General features: G+C 38.8%; 1 protein-coding gene across 1 annotated transcript in view; it reads left to right on the top strand.

The window, feature by feature from the left end:
* The window catches only part of LOC122696852 (contactin-associated protein-like 3), a 219511-nt gene that overhangs the window by 141789 nt on the left and 63007 nt on the right, over positions 1–14715 (top strand). The window contains 2 exon segments of the mRNA XM_043906968.1: positions 7186–7292; positions 9305–9424. Coding sequence (XP_043762903.1) covers positions 7186–7292; positions 9305–9424 — 227 coding nt within the window.

Below are 14715 nucleotides of genomic sequence, written 5' to 3'. Positions count from 1 at the left end.
ACTACAAGTTACAGCGCAATTTAGCAATGTATGAGAAGATCACAAATTCCCAGTATGTAAAACACTGACTCCCAAGAACTTGATACTTTAATGCAAATGCCCATGGCTGGATATTTGCATTCTATCCATTTGTAGTGGAAAAAAATTATTTAAATAATTTAGACAAAACTCTCAATACTAATTTTCAGATTATAAAAAACAATTGGCATAGAAACTATAGCAACATCTGTAAGTTTTAATTGCAGTCATCTCTGGAATCTTGAGTCTTGGAAGAGGGTTAGAAATGTTCTTTTGAATGTAGAGTGCTACCCTCACCCATGGGAATGAGTTAGTAGGGCAAGAAGGTGAGAGGTCAAGTTCACAGGCAGCAGCAGGGTTGTCACTTCAGTCCGGAAACTCAAAGAAAGTTATTTTAGGGCCAGGAGAATTCCATCCCAGCATATGTTGCAATCACAATATTTTTCTCACATAATGGTGGTCCCTTTGTGCATAAAAATTTCTTGTCCAAAAATAAAAAAGCAAACAAACAAACATATCTATGTTGTGTGTGACCAAAATAGAAAATAGAAACATTTTCCACATCACATTTTAAGAAGATTTTCAGATATGTGTACTAATCTATGGAGACTTCTGTACTGTTAAGCTATCTTCTATACAAATCAGGTTCATGGCAACTCTGTAAGTGGATATAAAAATAGCTGTTGGCACTTTGGATGGCCTATATAGTCACTAATTGTAATTTTTTATGGCTTAACATCTAAAAACATGTCCTTATTCTCCATTCTTCTTATTACTAAAAATGTTCATTTTCCTCAGCCCTTTAGTCCATACCTACTAACTGCATGTCCAATGTACCATGAAATAGATTCCCTTAAAAGCGCAGCGAAGCAGACACCCCCGCCCGGGCTCTTTGGGCGCTGCGCACTGTGGCCGGCCATCAGCCTCGCCCACCGCTCTGCCTGCCCCGAGCAAATCCTAATGTGCTCAAGTGAAGCTGAGCTTTATTATTAAAATGCAGCTAGCTTTATGACTTCTGTCCATCAGGCACAGGAATTAATAATTCACAGTGGCATTCCTCCACACACTGCAAATGCTGCAAAGATGTTTGGAATCCAAGGGGTGCTTAGAAGACCTTCCCGAGCCACACAAGGACCTGTGCTTATGACACTCTGCCTTCCTGAGGCTCTGATGTCACTTTACGGGGAAGGGCTCCCTGTCCTTCGGGACGAGGCTGTGGGGTAAGGATAGCAGTGAGGAGAGATCGCGCCTTACACTCTTTGGGTTTTGGACATTAGGATTTCCTGTTGTGTAACTCAGGCTACATAGCTCTTTTCAGGTTCCTTTTAGGCTTAAGTATTTGCCATCCCCAGCTATGGACTGTGTTGATGGGGTCACTTTTTCCAGTTCCACTGCTTTTGATCTAACATTAACCTTCTAGATGCTAAATGCAAAATTGTGAAACAAACATCTTGTTTTTTTTTTTTTTTAAATAAATAATACATTTAAAAGAAAATTAATTACCACAAACTCAAACATTTTGTTTTTGAAAAAATCTTATACCCAAACAATTTTAGGTAACCCTATAATATACTTTATCATAGAAGAGTCATCTTCATCCTATTAAAAAGTATGGAATCTATTTAAGCAAGATTTTAGAGAGTTTCAACTTGTCAAAAAAAAAAAAAAAAAGGCAAGAAGCTGCTTTGTTCAAATGAGGGGCAAAGGGGATGGGCCGAGCTTGGGTCAGGCCACCTCTTCAGCCCCAGAGGATCTGCAGAACACCATCTGAAATTCCTCCCCTCCAGACACTTGGTGACTTTGCTCTTGACTGTCCATTTCTTTAACTATTACTGTAATTTGCTGACTGTCAAGCTATGGATAAGGGCTTCCCTGGTGGCTAGGTGGTAAAGAATCCACCTGCAATGCAGGAGACACAGATTGGATCCCAGGGTTTGGGAAGATCCCCTGGAGAAGGAAATGGCAACCCATTTCCAGTATTCTTGCCTGAAAAATTCCATGGACAGAGGAGCCTGGTGGGCTACAGTCCATGGGATTGCAAAAGAGTTGGACATGACTGAGCGACTAAGCATACAGAGACATTTTTTTTTTGAGTAAATTTCATATACTTGCCTGTATTGATTGAGTCCCTTACAATGAACATTTTTAATTAATACACAAAATTTTTTAGAGCAGTTTTAGGCTAGCATAAAGTATAGAGAGTTCTCCTCTATCTCTTTTTTCCAGTCTCCCTACACACAGTTTCTATATTTTTAACATCTTGCATCAGTGTTGTACACTTATTAGAATTGATGAACTGATACTGATACATTCTTGTTAACCAAAGTCCCTGCTTTACATGGGCTTCCCAGCTGGTAAAGAATCCACCTGCAATGCAGGAGACCTGGGTTTGATTCCTGGGTTTGGAAGATCCCCTGGAGAAGGAAAAGACTACCTCCCCAGTATTCTGGCCTGGAGAATTCCATGGCCTATAGTCCATGGAGTCGCAAAGAGTCGGACATGACTGAGTGACTTTCACATACACACTGATTTACATTATAGTTCATTCTTTGTGTTAGACAGTTCCATGAGGTTTTACAAATGCATACTGTTTTGTCTTCACCATTATGGTATCATGTATAGTAGTTTCACTGCCCTAAAAATCTTACATTCATCACCTATTCAATCATCCCTCCCTTTTCCCAACCTCTGGCCTGGAAATCACTAATCATTTTACTCTCTTCATAGTTGTGCCAATTCCAGGATGTCATGTATAGGAATCATGTGCTACATACAGAGCCTTTCATTTAATAACATGAATTTAAGGTTCTTCCAGGTGTTTTGTGACTGGACAGCTCATTTGTTTTTAGTGCTAAGCAATATTATATACCACAAGTTTATCCATTCACCACAAGCTGGAATCAAGTTTGCCGGGAGAAATATCAATAACCTCAGATATGCAGATGACACCACCTTTAAGGCAGAAAGCGAAGAGGAACTAAAAAGCCTCTTGATGAAAGTGAGAGAGGAGAGTGAAAAAGTTGGCTTAAAGCTCAACATTCAGAAAACTAAGATCATGGCATCTGGTCCCATCACCTCATGGGAAATAGATGGGGAAACAGTGGAAACAGTGTCAGACTTTATTTTTGGCGGGGCTCCAAAATCACTGCAGATGGTGACTGCAGCCATGAAATTAAAAGATGCTTACTCCTTGGAAGGAAAGTTATGACAAACCTAGATAGCATATTAAAAAGCAGAGACATTACTTTACCAACAAAGGTCCATCTAGTCAAGGCTATGGTTTTTCCAGTGGTCGTGTTTGGATGTGAGAGTTGAACTGTGAAGAAAGCCAAGGGCAGAAGAATTGATGCTTTTGAACTGTGGTGTTGGAGAAGACTCTTGAGAGTCCCTTGGACTGCAAGGAGATCCAACCAGTCCATCCTAAAGGAGATCAGTCCTGGGTGTTCATGGGTAGGACTGATGTTGAAGCTGAAACTTCAATACTTTGGCCACCTCATGCGAAGAGTTGACTCATTTGAAAAGACCTTGATGCTGGGAGGGATTGGGGGCAGGAGAAGAAGGGGATGACAGGGGATGAGATGGCTGGATGGCATCACCGACTCGATGGGCATGAATATGAGTAAACTCCGGGAGTTGGTGATGGACAGGGAGGCCTGGCATGCTGCGATTCATGGGGTCGCAAAGAGTCATACACGACTGAGTGACTGAACTGAACTGAAATGAAGGACATCTTGGTTCCTTCCGGGTTTTCCCAGTTAGCAAAGCTACTATAAAAATTTACGTGCAGGTTTCTGTATGGAAGTAAGTTTTCAGCTTATGTGAGTAAATACGAGGGAGCTCAATTACTGGATCATGTAGTAAGAAGATGCTGAGTTTTGTGAAATATTGCCAAACTGCCTTACAGAGTGTCTGTGTCATTTTGCACTCCCACCAGCAGTGAATGAGAGCTCCTGCTGTCCTCATCCCTGCTGGTATTTGGAGTTGTCAGTGTTTTGGATTTTTGCTTTCCTAACAAGTCTGTAGTGTTATCTCATTGCTTTAATTTGCATTTCTCTACTGACATATGATGCTGGAGATCTTTCTGCATTTTTATTTGCAGTCTTGGTACCTTCTTTAGTCAGGTGTCTATTCAGATCTTTTGCCCGAGTTTTTAATTAGTTGTGTTCTTATTGTTTAAGTGCGTGCATGCATGCTCAGTTGCTGTCGTGTCAGATTCTTGCAAACCCATGGACTGTATAGCCTGCCAGACTCCTCTGTCCATGGGATTTTCAAGACAAGAATATTGTAGTGGGTTGCCGTCTCTTTCTCCAGTTCCTCCAGTATTTTATACCCCAATCTTTGTTAGATACATGTTTTACAGAAGTTATCTATTAGTTTATAGCTAATCTTTTCATTCTCTTAGTGTAATTAATAGAAAAAATTTTTTTAATTTTACTGAAGTGCAAATTACCATTTTTTTTCTTTTGTGGACTGTTTCTGAAAAGTCATTGCCAAACCAAGGTCACCTAGATTTTCTATGTTATATTCTGAGAACTTAACTGTTTTGCATTTTGCATTTAAAAATTCTGAGATCTAGTCTGAGTTCATTGTTGTGAAGGATGTAAAACCTGTGTTTATAATATTATTTTTTTGCATGTGGATGCCCAGTTGTTTCAGCAGTATTTGTTGGAAAAATTGTCCTTTCTTCAGTGAATTGCGTTTGCATCTTTGTTAAAGATGAGTGGATTGTATTTGTGTAAACCTGTTTCTGGACCTTCTATGCTGAGCCATTAGTCTGTTTGCTCGTTTGCCAGTGCCACGTGGCCTTGATTTCTGTAGCTTTATAGCAAGTCTTGAAGTTGGGTAATGTTAGTTCTTTGATCTTTTTCATTTTTAGTATTCTCTTGGATCTTTTACTTTTATATGTAAACTTTAGAATCAGTTTGTTGACATCCACAAAATTGCATGCAGTGATTTTGATTGATTCTTTTCCTCTATAGATCAAATTGGGAATAACTGAAATCTTGACAATTTTGAACCTTACTCTCCATGAACATGGAATATCCCCACTTACTTAGATTATTTTTGTTCATCAGAATCTTATAGTTTTTCTTGTATAGATCTTGCATATGTCTTGTTATTTTTGTATCTAAGTATTCTGTTTTTTGATAGTGCTAATGTAAGTGCTGTGTTTTTTATTCTAGATTTCAGTTCATTGTTCCTTTATAAGAAATAATCCTAAAAAATAAATAAATAAATAAAATATAAAAAAAAGAAATAATCCTGCAGCTTTGCTCTCATCACTTATTAGTTTCAGAAGTTTTTTTGTTTATTATTTCAGAATTTCTACATAGAGAATCATGTCATCTGTGAACAAAGATAGTTTTATTTCTTCCTTCCCAGTCTACATATCTTTTACTCCTTTTTTTGTCTGATTGCATTAGCTAAGACTTCCAGTATGATGTTTGAGTAAGAGTGGTGAGAGCAAATCTTTGCTTTGCTTCTACACTTAGAAGAAAGCATCTTGTTTCTCTCCAATAATATGACGTTGCTCTAGGGTTTTGAAAGGTTTTTTTTAATCAAGTTGATGAAATTGCTCTCCATTGCTAGTTTCCTTAGGTGTTTTGTTGTTACTGTTTTTGTTTTGCTTTTTATCATGAATTGGTGTTAGAGTTTCTCAAAGACTTTTTCTGCATCTATTGATGTGAACTTATAGTTTTTCTTCTTTAGCTTATTTGTGTAATAGATTGCCTTAATTTTCAAATTATTTTTTCAGATTTTGGAGCAGCCTTTATACTTGCAATATATTCCGCTTGATTATGTTGTATATATTTTTATACATTTTTGAATTCAGTTTATGATTGCTTTGAGGATAGCATTTATTTTTGGTAACGAAAAATTAAATAACCTTCTTACAATTAAAATTTTAATCTTATAAACCAACATTAAAATCTCACCTTTGATTTTGATAAGTGAGGTATAATAGTGTCCATGAGACGTAAGTGGTTATTTGGTTTACCTGAGTGATTTTGTGGTTTATTCAATTATGAGGGGAAAAATAAAAATAAAGCCCTCAGTCATAAGTGCTCTCTCTAATTCCTGAGGGCATCCTCAGTCTGACTAAAGTAGATCACATTCAGAATCCCTGGCACTGTGATACTACATGGATAAAAAAACTGTCTCTGTTTTCCCGCCTTCTTTCCTTCTCTTTAAAATGGAGGGAGGGGGGAGGGGGGATCAGGATGGGGAACACGTGTAAACCCATGACTGATTCATGTCAGTGTATGGCAAAAACCACTACAATATTGTAAAGTAATTAGCCTCCAACTAATAAAAATAAATGAAGAAAAAAATGTTTTCTTATGCACTAAGTCAACATGGCAATATGTTACAGTGTGGTGTACATAATACACCAGCTAGCTTTGGCTGCACAATAGATTATCTTTAAAACTGACTAGCCCAAAACAGCAGCTGTTTGTTTATCTCACAGTTCTGTATTTGCTGCTGAGCTCTCTCGTGCATCTGTGGTTGCCTGAGGGTTCAGCTGACAGCTGCAAGACTTATAATCCTCCCATTCACTTGTCCTGTGATTTTGAACCCACCAGAGTGACTGGACCGCATGAACCAGCCCAGGTTCCTTCATGTGGCTGTGCTTTCAGGGTTCAAAACTCAGTGAGAGAGAAAGCCCGTTGCCCAAGCCCTTTTCTAGCCTCTGCTGGGTCGGTTTGCTAATGCCTCATTGGTCTAAGCAGGTCACATGCCCAACCCTCACTCAAGATGGAGAAGTAAGCTATACCTTTTGATGGAAGTATCCATAGGTCACACTGCAAGGGCATGGAATCAAGGACAGAAAATGTGCTATTTGTGGCCACTGCAGGCAATTTATATCCTTAGTCATGTATGAAATTAATCTTGCCTTATTTGTGAAAAAGCAAACATGTTTTATGATGTAATGAGATGTGTAGAAAATTTGCCTGTCACGAATGCATGACAGTTGGTAGCATCTAATTAACTTTTTAGTCTGTAATTGATATCACATTTGAAAATTTTGATGATAGACCCAGCAAGTGTTGTCCATGTTAAGTTTTTCTGGTCAATTCACTGTTGCTATCAATCTTTGATTACATTTTAAGATACAATTTATCATGACCAAATGTGAGAGATAGTGCTGTGTCTGCTTTCCCCTAGGTGTTTGCCCAGCTATTGTGAACATGGGGGTGAATGTTCCCAGTCCTGGAACACCTTCTCCTGCGACTGTGCACACACGGGTTACACGGGCGCAACTTGCCACTCCTGTAAGCCTCGCACTCCTTTGTCCAGATTTCCATGTGGCTCTGTTTTTCTGTCCATTATTTTGTGTATATGTGCATGTCTGTGCAACTCTGTGCTAGAAAGTAACAACAAAAATAATTACTTTAGACATTAATTTTTGTCTGATTTGTTTAATTTACTTTTTACCTCTTATACTTTTTATTTTGCATTATTTCATATGAGTGGTAAGGCAGCTTACAGAAATATGTGTATCCTAGGACAGAAAATATGTAGGTGAAAGACAATAAAGATAAGAAAATAAAATATAGTCAAAGGTAAAAATAAAATCTAGAGTTCATGTTTTGTAAACAATGTTTATAAAATTAAGCAGGAAGAATCTCAGAAGTGCAGGGTGGAAGCTAACCTGGTTGGGTTTCTCAATATCAGTAAGAAGCCAGGTGAATACTCAGGTCCCTTTGCAATCTTGATGCTCTTTGGTGATGATGGTGTTGGTGTTGGTGTTGGTGATGATGATGATTAATATACTGGCACTTACCACGTACTTGCATGATTCTAGGTCTCTGCTTATTTCAACGCCTTTAATCCTTGAAACAACTCTAGGAGATAAATGTCCAATTATCTGTGTTTTGCACTTGAGAAGCTAAGTTTTTTTACCCAATGTCACATTCTCGATCACCTCTCATTGGTGTTTCTTTTGTTTAGAACATCAGTCTCTTTTCTGAAGAATCATTCTTTCATCTTTAAAGCTAACAAATCTTTATGATCGACCAATCCATTATCTACAAGCAAATTATGAGAGAAAGCCCTGAAATGTCCTTGGTTTTCTAATTATTGGCTGTCGTTTAAGCTTTTGTTTTATTGTTTTCCTTATTTCCTTTTCATTACTGACACTTCTGAAACTCTTCTCTCATAGCACCCCTCCCTCTTGGTCTTCAGAGAGAGACAGCATGATATGAAAATTCACTCATCTCACCACATTCAGTCCCTCCTACTGGGGGAATACATTGCACTGTTAAGAACTCTTCCCTGTGAATTATTTAATTTTATTTCCACATATGGGAGAAAGGCAGAAATTGGATTGACATATCCTCCTAGGATCACTCTAGTTTGTGGATCTTGTCTAACTACCACCTGAGTTTTTCTGTGTAGATGCCAGATTTGATCCTTAGAGCTGACTTAAAGATCCAGTCCAACTCTGTGCCAGAATTAGTGCCACACTTCCCTCCCAGCAGCCATTAGCAGCTTTTCAGGTTTTCAAAGGGTTTTTCCTGTCAAGGCAAAGGGTGATGAGCAAGGGAGCTGTTACTCGATTGATCATTCATTTAAATGCATGCTAAATATTAATTGAGTTCATCATCTGCAGATGCTAATCACTTGCCTTGTAAAACATTCATTGTATACATAGAAAATTCATTTATGAATTAGGATAAATTGAAACTACAAAGAGACTTTTCATATATATTATATATATTCCTTTGAATTTTGATTTTCTTGAATAATCATTTCCAAAGCATTTTAGGATGCTTCTTTTTAAAACGAACTTTAAAGACGGAGTGAAGTAGAGCTGCTGATTTGTGAAATCCATTTCATTGAAAAAAAATGCATTTCATGTGGAAATTGTCTTAAGTAAACAAAGAATATAATTACTAAGTAAATTTTTTAAAATAGCATAATTATTATATAATAACAGGTCATTTAGGGATATTAAGCCAATGCATTTCAGATGCTTAGATATTCTGAAACAGCAAAGAATTAGACTAGAGCCAATCCAGTTACCCTGATTTTGACAGGAATTCTGTGTTTCCAGAGCATAAGGTATTCAGATCCACATGTTGCATTGTGATACTTCCTAAAATCTTTCACTCTGTGCCTGAGAATCTTTGTGCTATCCGAGTGAAACAGGGAAACACTCCTCTAGAGAAAATGTCCCTCAGCGCAAGACAGAGTGAGTGTCACTGGGGAAAGTATCACTTAAGTAGCAACGTGGAGGATTCGTCCCACGGTCGCTCCTGTCTGAGACCTCCGTCCTCTGCAGCTCTCCACGAGCAGTCGTGCGAAGCCCACTGGCACAGAGGCAACTCTTCAGGGCTCTATTATATCGACTCAGATGGAAGTGGCCCTCTGGAACCATCCCTGGTATATTGCAACATGACAGGTATGCTAATAAGCATTTTTAATGACAAACTCATGTAAATACTTGCTATGTAGGAAAAATCCAGGTGCAGTAAGCAGAGCTTACCTAGTGGCAGCTTTACTTAGATGTGCATTTTGATTGTAATTGTAATAGGATTTCTAAGAAGTATTAAATGTAATGTTCTAAAATAGTTAAGAGGTGGTAAATAAAAGTTATGTCATTATTTTCCTGAAAATGTTCTTTCTTTATGCAAAAAATAGCAATAAATTGCTGTTTATTAATCTACAACATAAAAGGGTAAACTTTCTTTCTTAGTTCATGTCAATAAGTGCCAAAGTCTTTGGAGAATGTTCACTTCATAAATTGATGAAAATTTCCATTTATATCCCTTTGAATCTGTAATCAGGTGAGTTTATCTGCGTGCATGCATGCTAAGTCGCTTCAGTCCTGTCTGGCTCCTTGTGACCCTATGGACTGTAGCCCACTAGGCACCTCTGTCCATGGGATTCTCTAGGCAAGAATACGGGAATGAGTTGTCATGTCCTCCTCCGGGGGATCTTCTGGACCCAGGGGTTGAACCCACATCTCTTATGTCTCCTGGGTTGGCAGGCAGATTCTTTACCACTAGCACCATCTGGGAAACCCTGAGTTTATCTAGGGAATAATAAATGTTTCTAAAGTGTATATGGACTTCCCCGGTGGCATGGTGGTGAAGAATCTGCCTGCCAATGCAGGAGACACAAGAGACCTGGGTTCAGTCCCTGGGTCAGGAAGATCCCCTGGATTAGGAAATGGCAACCTACTTCAGTCTTCTTGCCTGGAAAATTCGCTGGACAGAGGAGCCTGATGGGCTACAAGTCCATGGGGTCACAAAGAGTCAGACGTGACTGAGTGACTAACGCACACAGCAAGTGTATATATGCCATCTAATAATACTATTCACGTGCAACTGTATAAATAATAACTCATCTTCCTTAAAAACCTGATTGTTAATATGTGTTAAAGGACTTGTGTATTACATAGTGTTTATGACACCTTTAATTCTTTAAAACTTTTTAATTTAAGCTCTCTGACAAATGTATAGGAGCACAAAGGACCAAAACTTCCACTGCAATGAATGACAACTTGCCTGATGGAACTGATACAAATTTTTTATACCTCTTCTCTACCGGTATCTATATGTGTTTGTACCCATAAATTTTTCTCCATGCTCATATAAGGTTTGCCCAATAAAGAGGACAAACCTCTTTTAGAAAACTTTCTGTTACTCTAGCAGTGTAGCCCTAACAGATACTTCAACAACCACAGAATTTAAGTACAAATTCTGAGATAATTATCAGAAAAAAACCAACTATAGATGGTTCTTAGGTAACTATAAATTAGTTATAGTTTGGTTTCTCTGTTGTTATGGCTCTACATCACTCAGGAAGGGTTGCAGATCTCACAAGGAGGAAATTATTTATGGGTAAACTTATAATGATGGTTTGTGAATAGCTTGCAATCCTAATGTGGTTTTTATATCAATACCTATTGTCATTTCATACATGAAAAAAATCTAAGCATTTTTGGCAGTGGTTAATATGTGATCTGATCTAAATTCAGTCAAATATGTATTCTAGTCCCCAAACCACCCCAGAAGTTGTTACAGAAGATGCAGGAACTCCCAGGGCATTGCACTGGTGTGAGTATGGCTGTTTGGGGCTTTGGGGAAAATATTTTATCATAAATACTGACCAGAAGATTGTGGTGTGATGATCCAGTTAAATACATCAACTTACTTTTACTGAAAGATATGTGATCAGTGAAATATGTAGGGAAACGGCCCAAGGGATCTTTCTAGATATACTGGACTCTAGTGGTTTATAACCTTCAAGTGATTCAGTTTCTGCTTTGATTTACTTTCATTGCCATGACTCAAGTGAGTGCCAAGAACAAAGAAAGCTAAATAAAGAAGCTAGCATCCCAATAATACGTTTCCTTTATATCAATTAGATTCTTAATTATCACAAAAGTCTAGGGCAGATTTTCATATATATTTTCTTATATTTTCATATATATTATCTTGGGTTAATCCTATGAGCAGAGTTCCATATACACTGAAAAATTCCAAGAATCATAGAAAGGTAGAAATAGTCCCAAATAGCATGTACCCAGATGAGTAAAATTTCAAAGGTATTTGTTGATAATTAACTGTTGGCAGGCTTGGTAAGGCTGAGGTCAAGTTTATAAGTCTGCCAAAAGGAATAACCAAGAGCTGATTGCCTGATCTTCTCCAGTTTATGGTTGTAATAAAAGAAAAACATATTAATCATCATAGTGAACACATGATCTAAGCTTTGCCATGAAGCTTTAGTTGTGCATATTTCTAAAGCCCATTTGGAATGTGTAACTATCTCAAAGGTGTTCAATTTTTGATACTGATTGCTGCAATAGCTGATACATTTTGATTCCCTGCAATTGCTATTACCTCTTCAAAGTGAACCTAGGTCCCTACCACCGTAGACAAGAATAGTTATCAAAATGCAAAGGGACAGTAAGAACAGATACTCAGCTTTTTTTTTTTTTTCATTTATTTTTATTAGTTGGAGGCTAATTACTTTACAATATTGTAGTGGGTTTTGTCATACATTGACATGAATCAGCCATGGTTTTACATGTATTCCCCATCCCCATCCCCCCTCCCACCTCCCTCTCCACCCACTCCCTCTGGGTCTTCCCAGTGCTTTGATTTCAATTAACTTAGGATAATACTTGATGATATATAAGCATGTTTTTCTTATCCTAGAGATAAGAAGGAACCTATGAATAAGGGAGGGAATAGGTAAAATCTACTGATTACCCATCCTGATTAATTTATATATATGATGGCCTTGAAAACTGTCTTCCAAGGACATGAATCACTCCCTTTCCCAGGGTGACGTGAAGAAATGCCCAAGTTAAGGCACAAAACTGAAGAGTTGCGAGAAAACTTCTGACAACATTGAACACGTGTACTCAGCGCCTGCCCTGAGCTGACACAGCTGGGGTCACAACAGACTGTGAATCTGAACACCTCCCTCTCATGATCGGGGGTGCTTTTTCGGGTGGGGAACCAAACCCTTGACAGAAGCGAATCAAATACATGGCACATTATAAGGCAGTGGGTGCTGTGAAGCAGAACAAAGCGGGGAATGGGGCACAGACCGCAGAAGGACGGGTTACAGTTTTAAACAGAGAGATCAGAAAAGGACTCAGTTGGAAAGCTGACATTTGCACTTACCACATCACAGCAGCAGCACTGAGACAGGAGGTGGAGCCTTCGGGGGACGGGGGAGACGAGGGCAGGAGGCCTCCAGCCACAGGGAGCCTGGCCTGTGGGACCGGCCCAGGCAGAAGGACCAGGATGTGGCCTTTCCTCAAGTCATGTGGCTGGAAAGGGGCTGGTCCAGGTTTCACAGTTAAGACCTTTAACCATCATGGTGCATCAAGGCGGGGCAAGGAGACCAGTTAGGACTTTGCTCTAGTAATTTAGCCAAGATGGTGGTAATGGTGGGGAGCAGGGTAGGAGAGAGGAGGAGGAGAGAAAGATTGCTTTAGAACCACTGGACCGGATATGGACAGAGAGAAAGAGAGGCAACAAGCAGGGCTCCCATGTTTGGATCTGACTCCTGGAAGGAAGGGGCAGTTATTGTTTATGGAGATGGAGAATTCTTGGGAAGGACCATGTTTTAATGGAAGACCAGGATTCCAGTTGTGAGCATGTGAAGTTTGGTTTGCCTGTTGGTCATTTAATTAGATAGTAGGGATCTCTTGTTTACTAAAACAAGTGTAAAATATCTTCTTAAAGCCTACTGGGTGGTTATAATATCCTTGGCAGTACAAACTTTTAAAAATATAATGTGGACTGTGACTTCACAAATCAACCTGACCTGCCGGCTGTCGTTTGCTTTACTGTCACTAGTGGACACTGTCCAGCAGGATGAGGCTTTTCCAGGTCCCTACATGTTTGTCCCCCTAGGGGAGCTCTGCATTCTGCAGAAGGATCCTGTGTCAGCATCCAGGAAAGGCTGTATTATTATTATTAAGCTTCTTTATAGATGCTTAGGGCTTTCCAGGTGGCACTAGGCTAAAGAACCGGCCTGCCAAGACAGGAGACATAAGAGATGTGGCTTTGATCCCTGGGTCGGGAAGAGGGCATGGCAGTTCACTCCAGTATTCTTGGCTGGAGAATCCCATGGACAGAGGAGCCTGGGAGGCTATAGTCCATGGGGTCACAAAGAGTCAGACACAACTGAACACAGCATAGCCCAGAGGTGCTTATTTGCACACGGGTTTAGGAACCACTGTCGTGAAGTTGAGGAGCTTTGATTTCAGTGAGCACAGCCTCCTCTATCTTCAAAAAATTAAAATGGAAAGGGAATAAAGGGCACCACACAATGGAGAAATAAAACTAATGGAGATGTAAAATTTTGGTGCTGCTATTCATTTCACAGCCCAAGCAAATATTCTGTTGTTCCTAGGTTGCTGTGGGTGAGATTGACTGATCCATCATTGAATCCTTGTGGCTATGGTTTGTCCACAATGCAACAAAAATTGTTCACATGTATTAAGATAAAGTCTAAGACATTAATTCTCTAAAGTAAATGTTTTCTAAAGACTCTAACTTAATCTTGGAAAGTTTTAAGAGCTCTAAGGTATATGTGTATGTGTGTGTGTTCATGAAAATCATTGATAATAATTTAATGATTTACATTGATATGTAAATGTCTATTATTAAAGCACACTTAGTAACTATGCCTTTATATTACATTGCAAATGAACAAACATTAAGTCCAGATTATTGTTTCACTATGACTTTTGCATAATAAGTTTTTTAGAGAAGTTTGTGGTTGCCTAACTCTCATCTAAAACTCCTGAAATTAGTATAGTCTTGTTCTATGTGAAAAGATTAATGTTCTAAGAGTTCTATAATTGCAATTAAGGTGGAACATCAAATGGATCATGGAGATGGAGTGCAGGAGTTAAATAGTTCAGTGAAGATTTCCAAATAATATTAAATGCCAAGGATTTTTATAAAACTCAAAGCCTTAAAGAAATCTGTGTGCTGAAGACATATAGGCCAAATGACCAATGACTACCTCCAACAGCTAAGCAACAAAATATTTAACTGAAAAATTTAAAAACACAGATGGTTCCTGGAAAAAACCCAAGGAATGAGCCAGGGTTATAGCTCAGTGGTAAAGAATCTGCCTGCCAATGCAGGAGACTTGGGTTAGATCCCTGGGTCTGGAAAATCCCCTGGAGTAGAAAATGGCAACCCACTCCAATATTCT

This window comes from Cervus elaphus, chromosome 7 (assembly GCF_910594005.1).
Source record: "Cervus elaphus chromosome 7, mCerEla1.1, whole genome shotgun sequence".
In the NCBI taxonomy this organism is placed as follows: Eukaryota; Metazoa; Chordata; class Mammalia; order Artiodactyla; family Cervidae; genus Cervus; species Cervus elaphus.
This window is presented reverse-complemented; position numbering and strand designations above follow the sequence as displayed.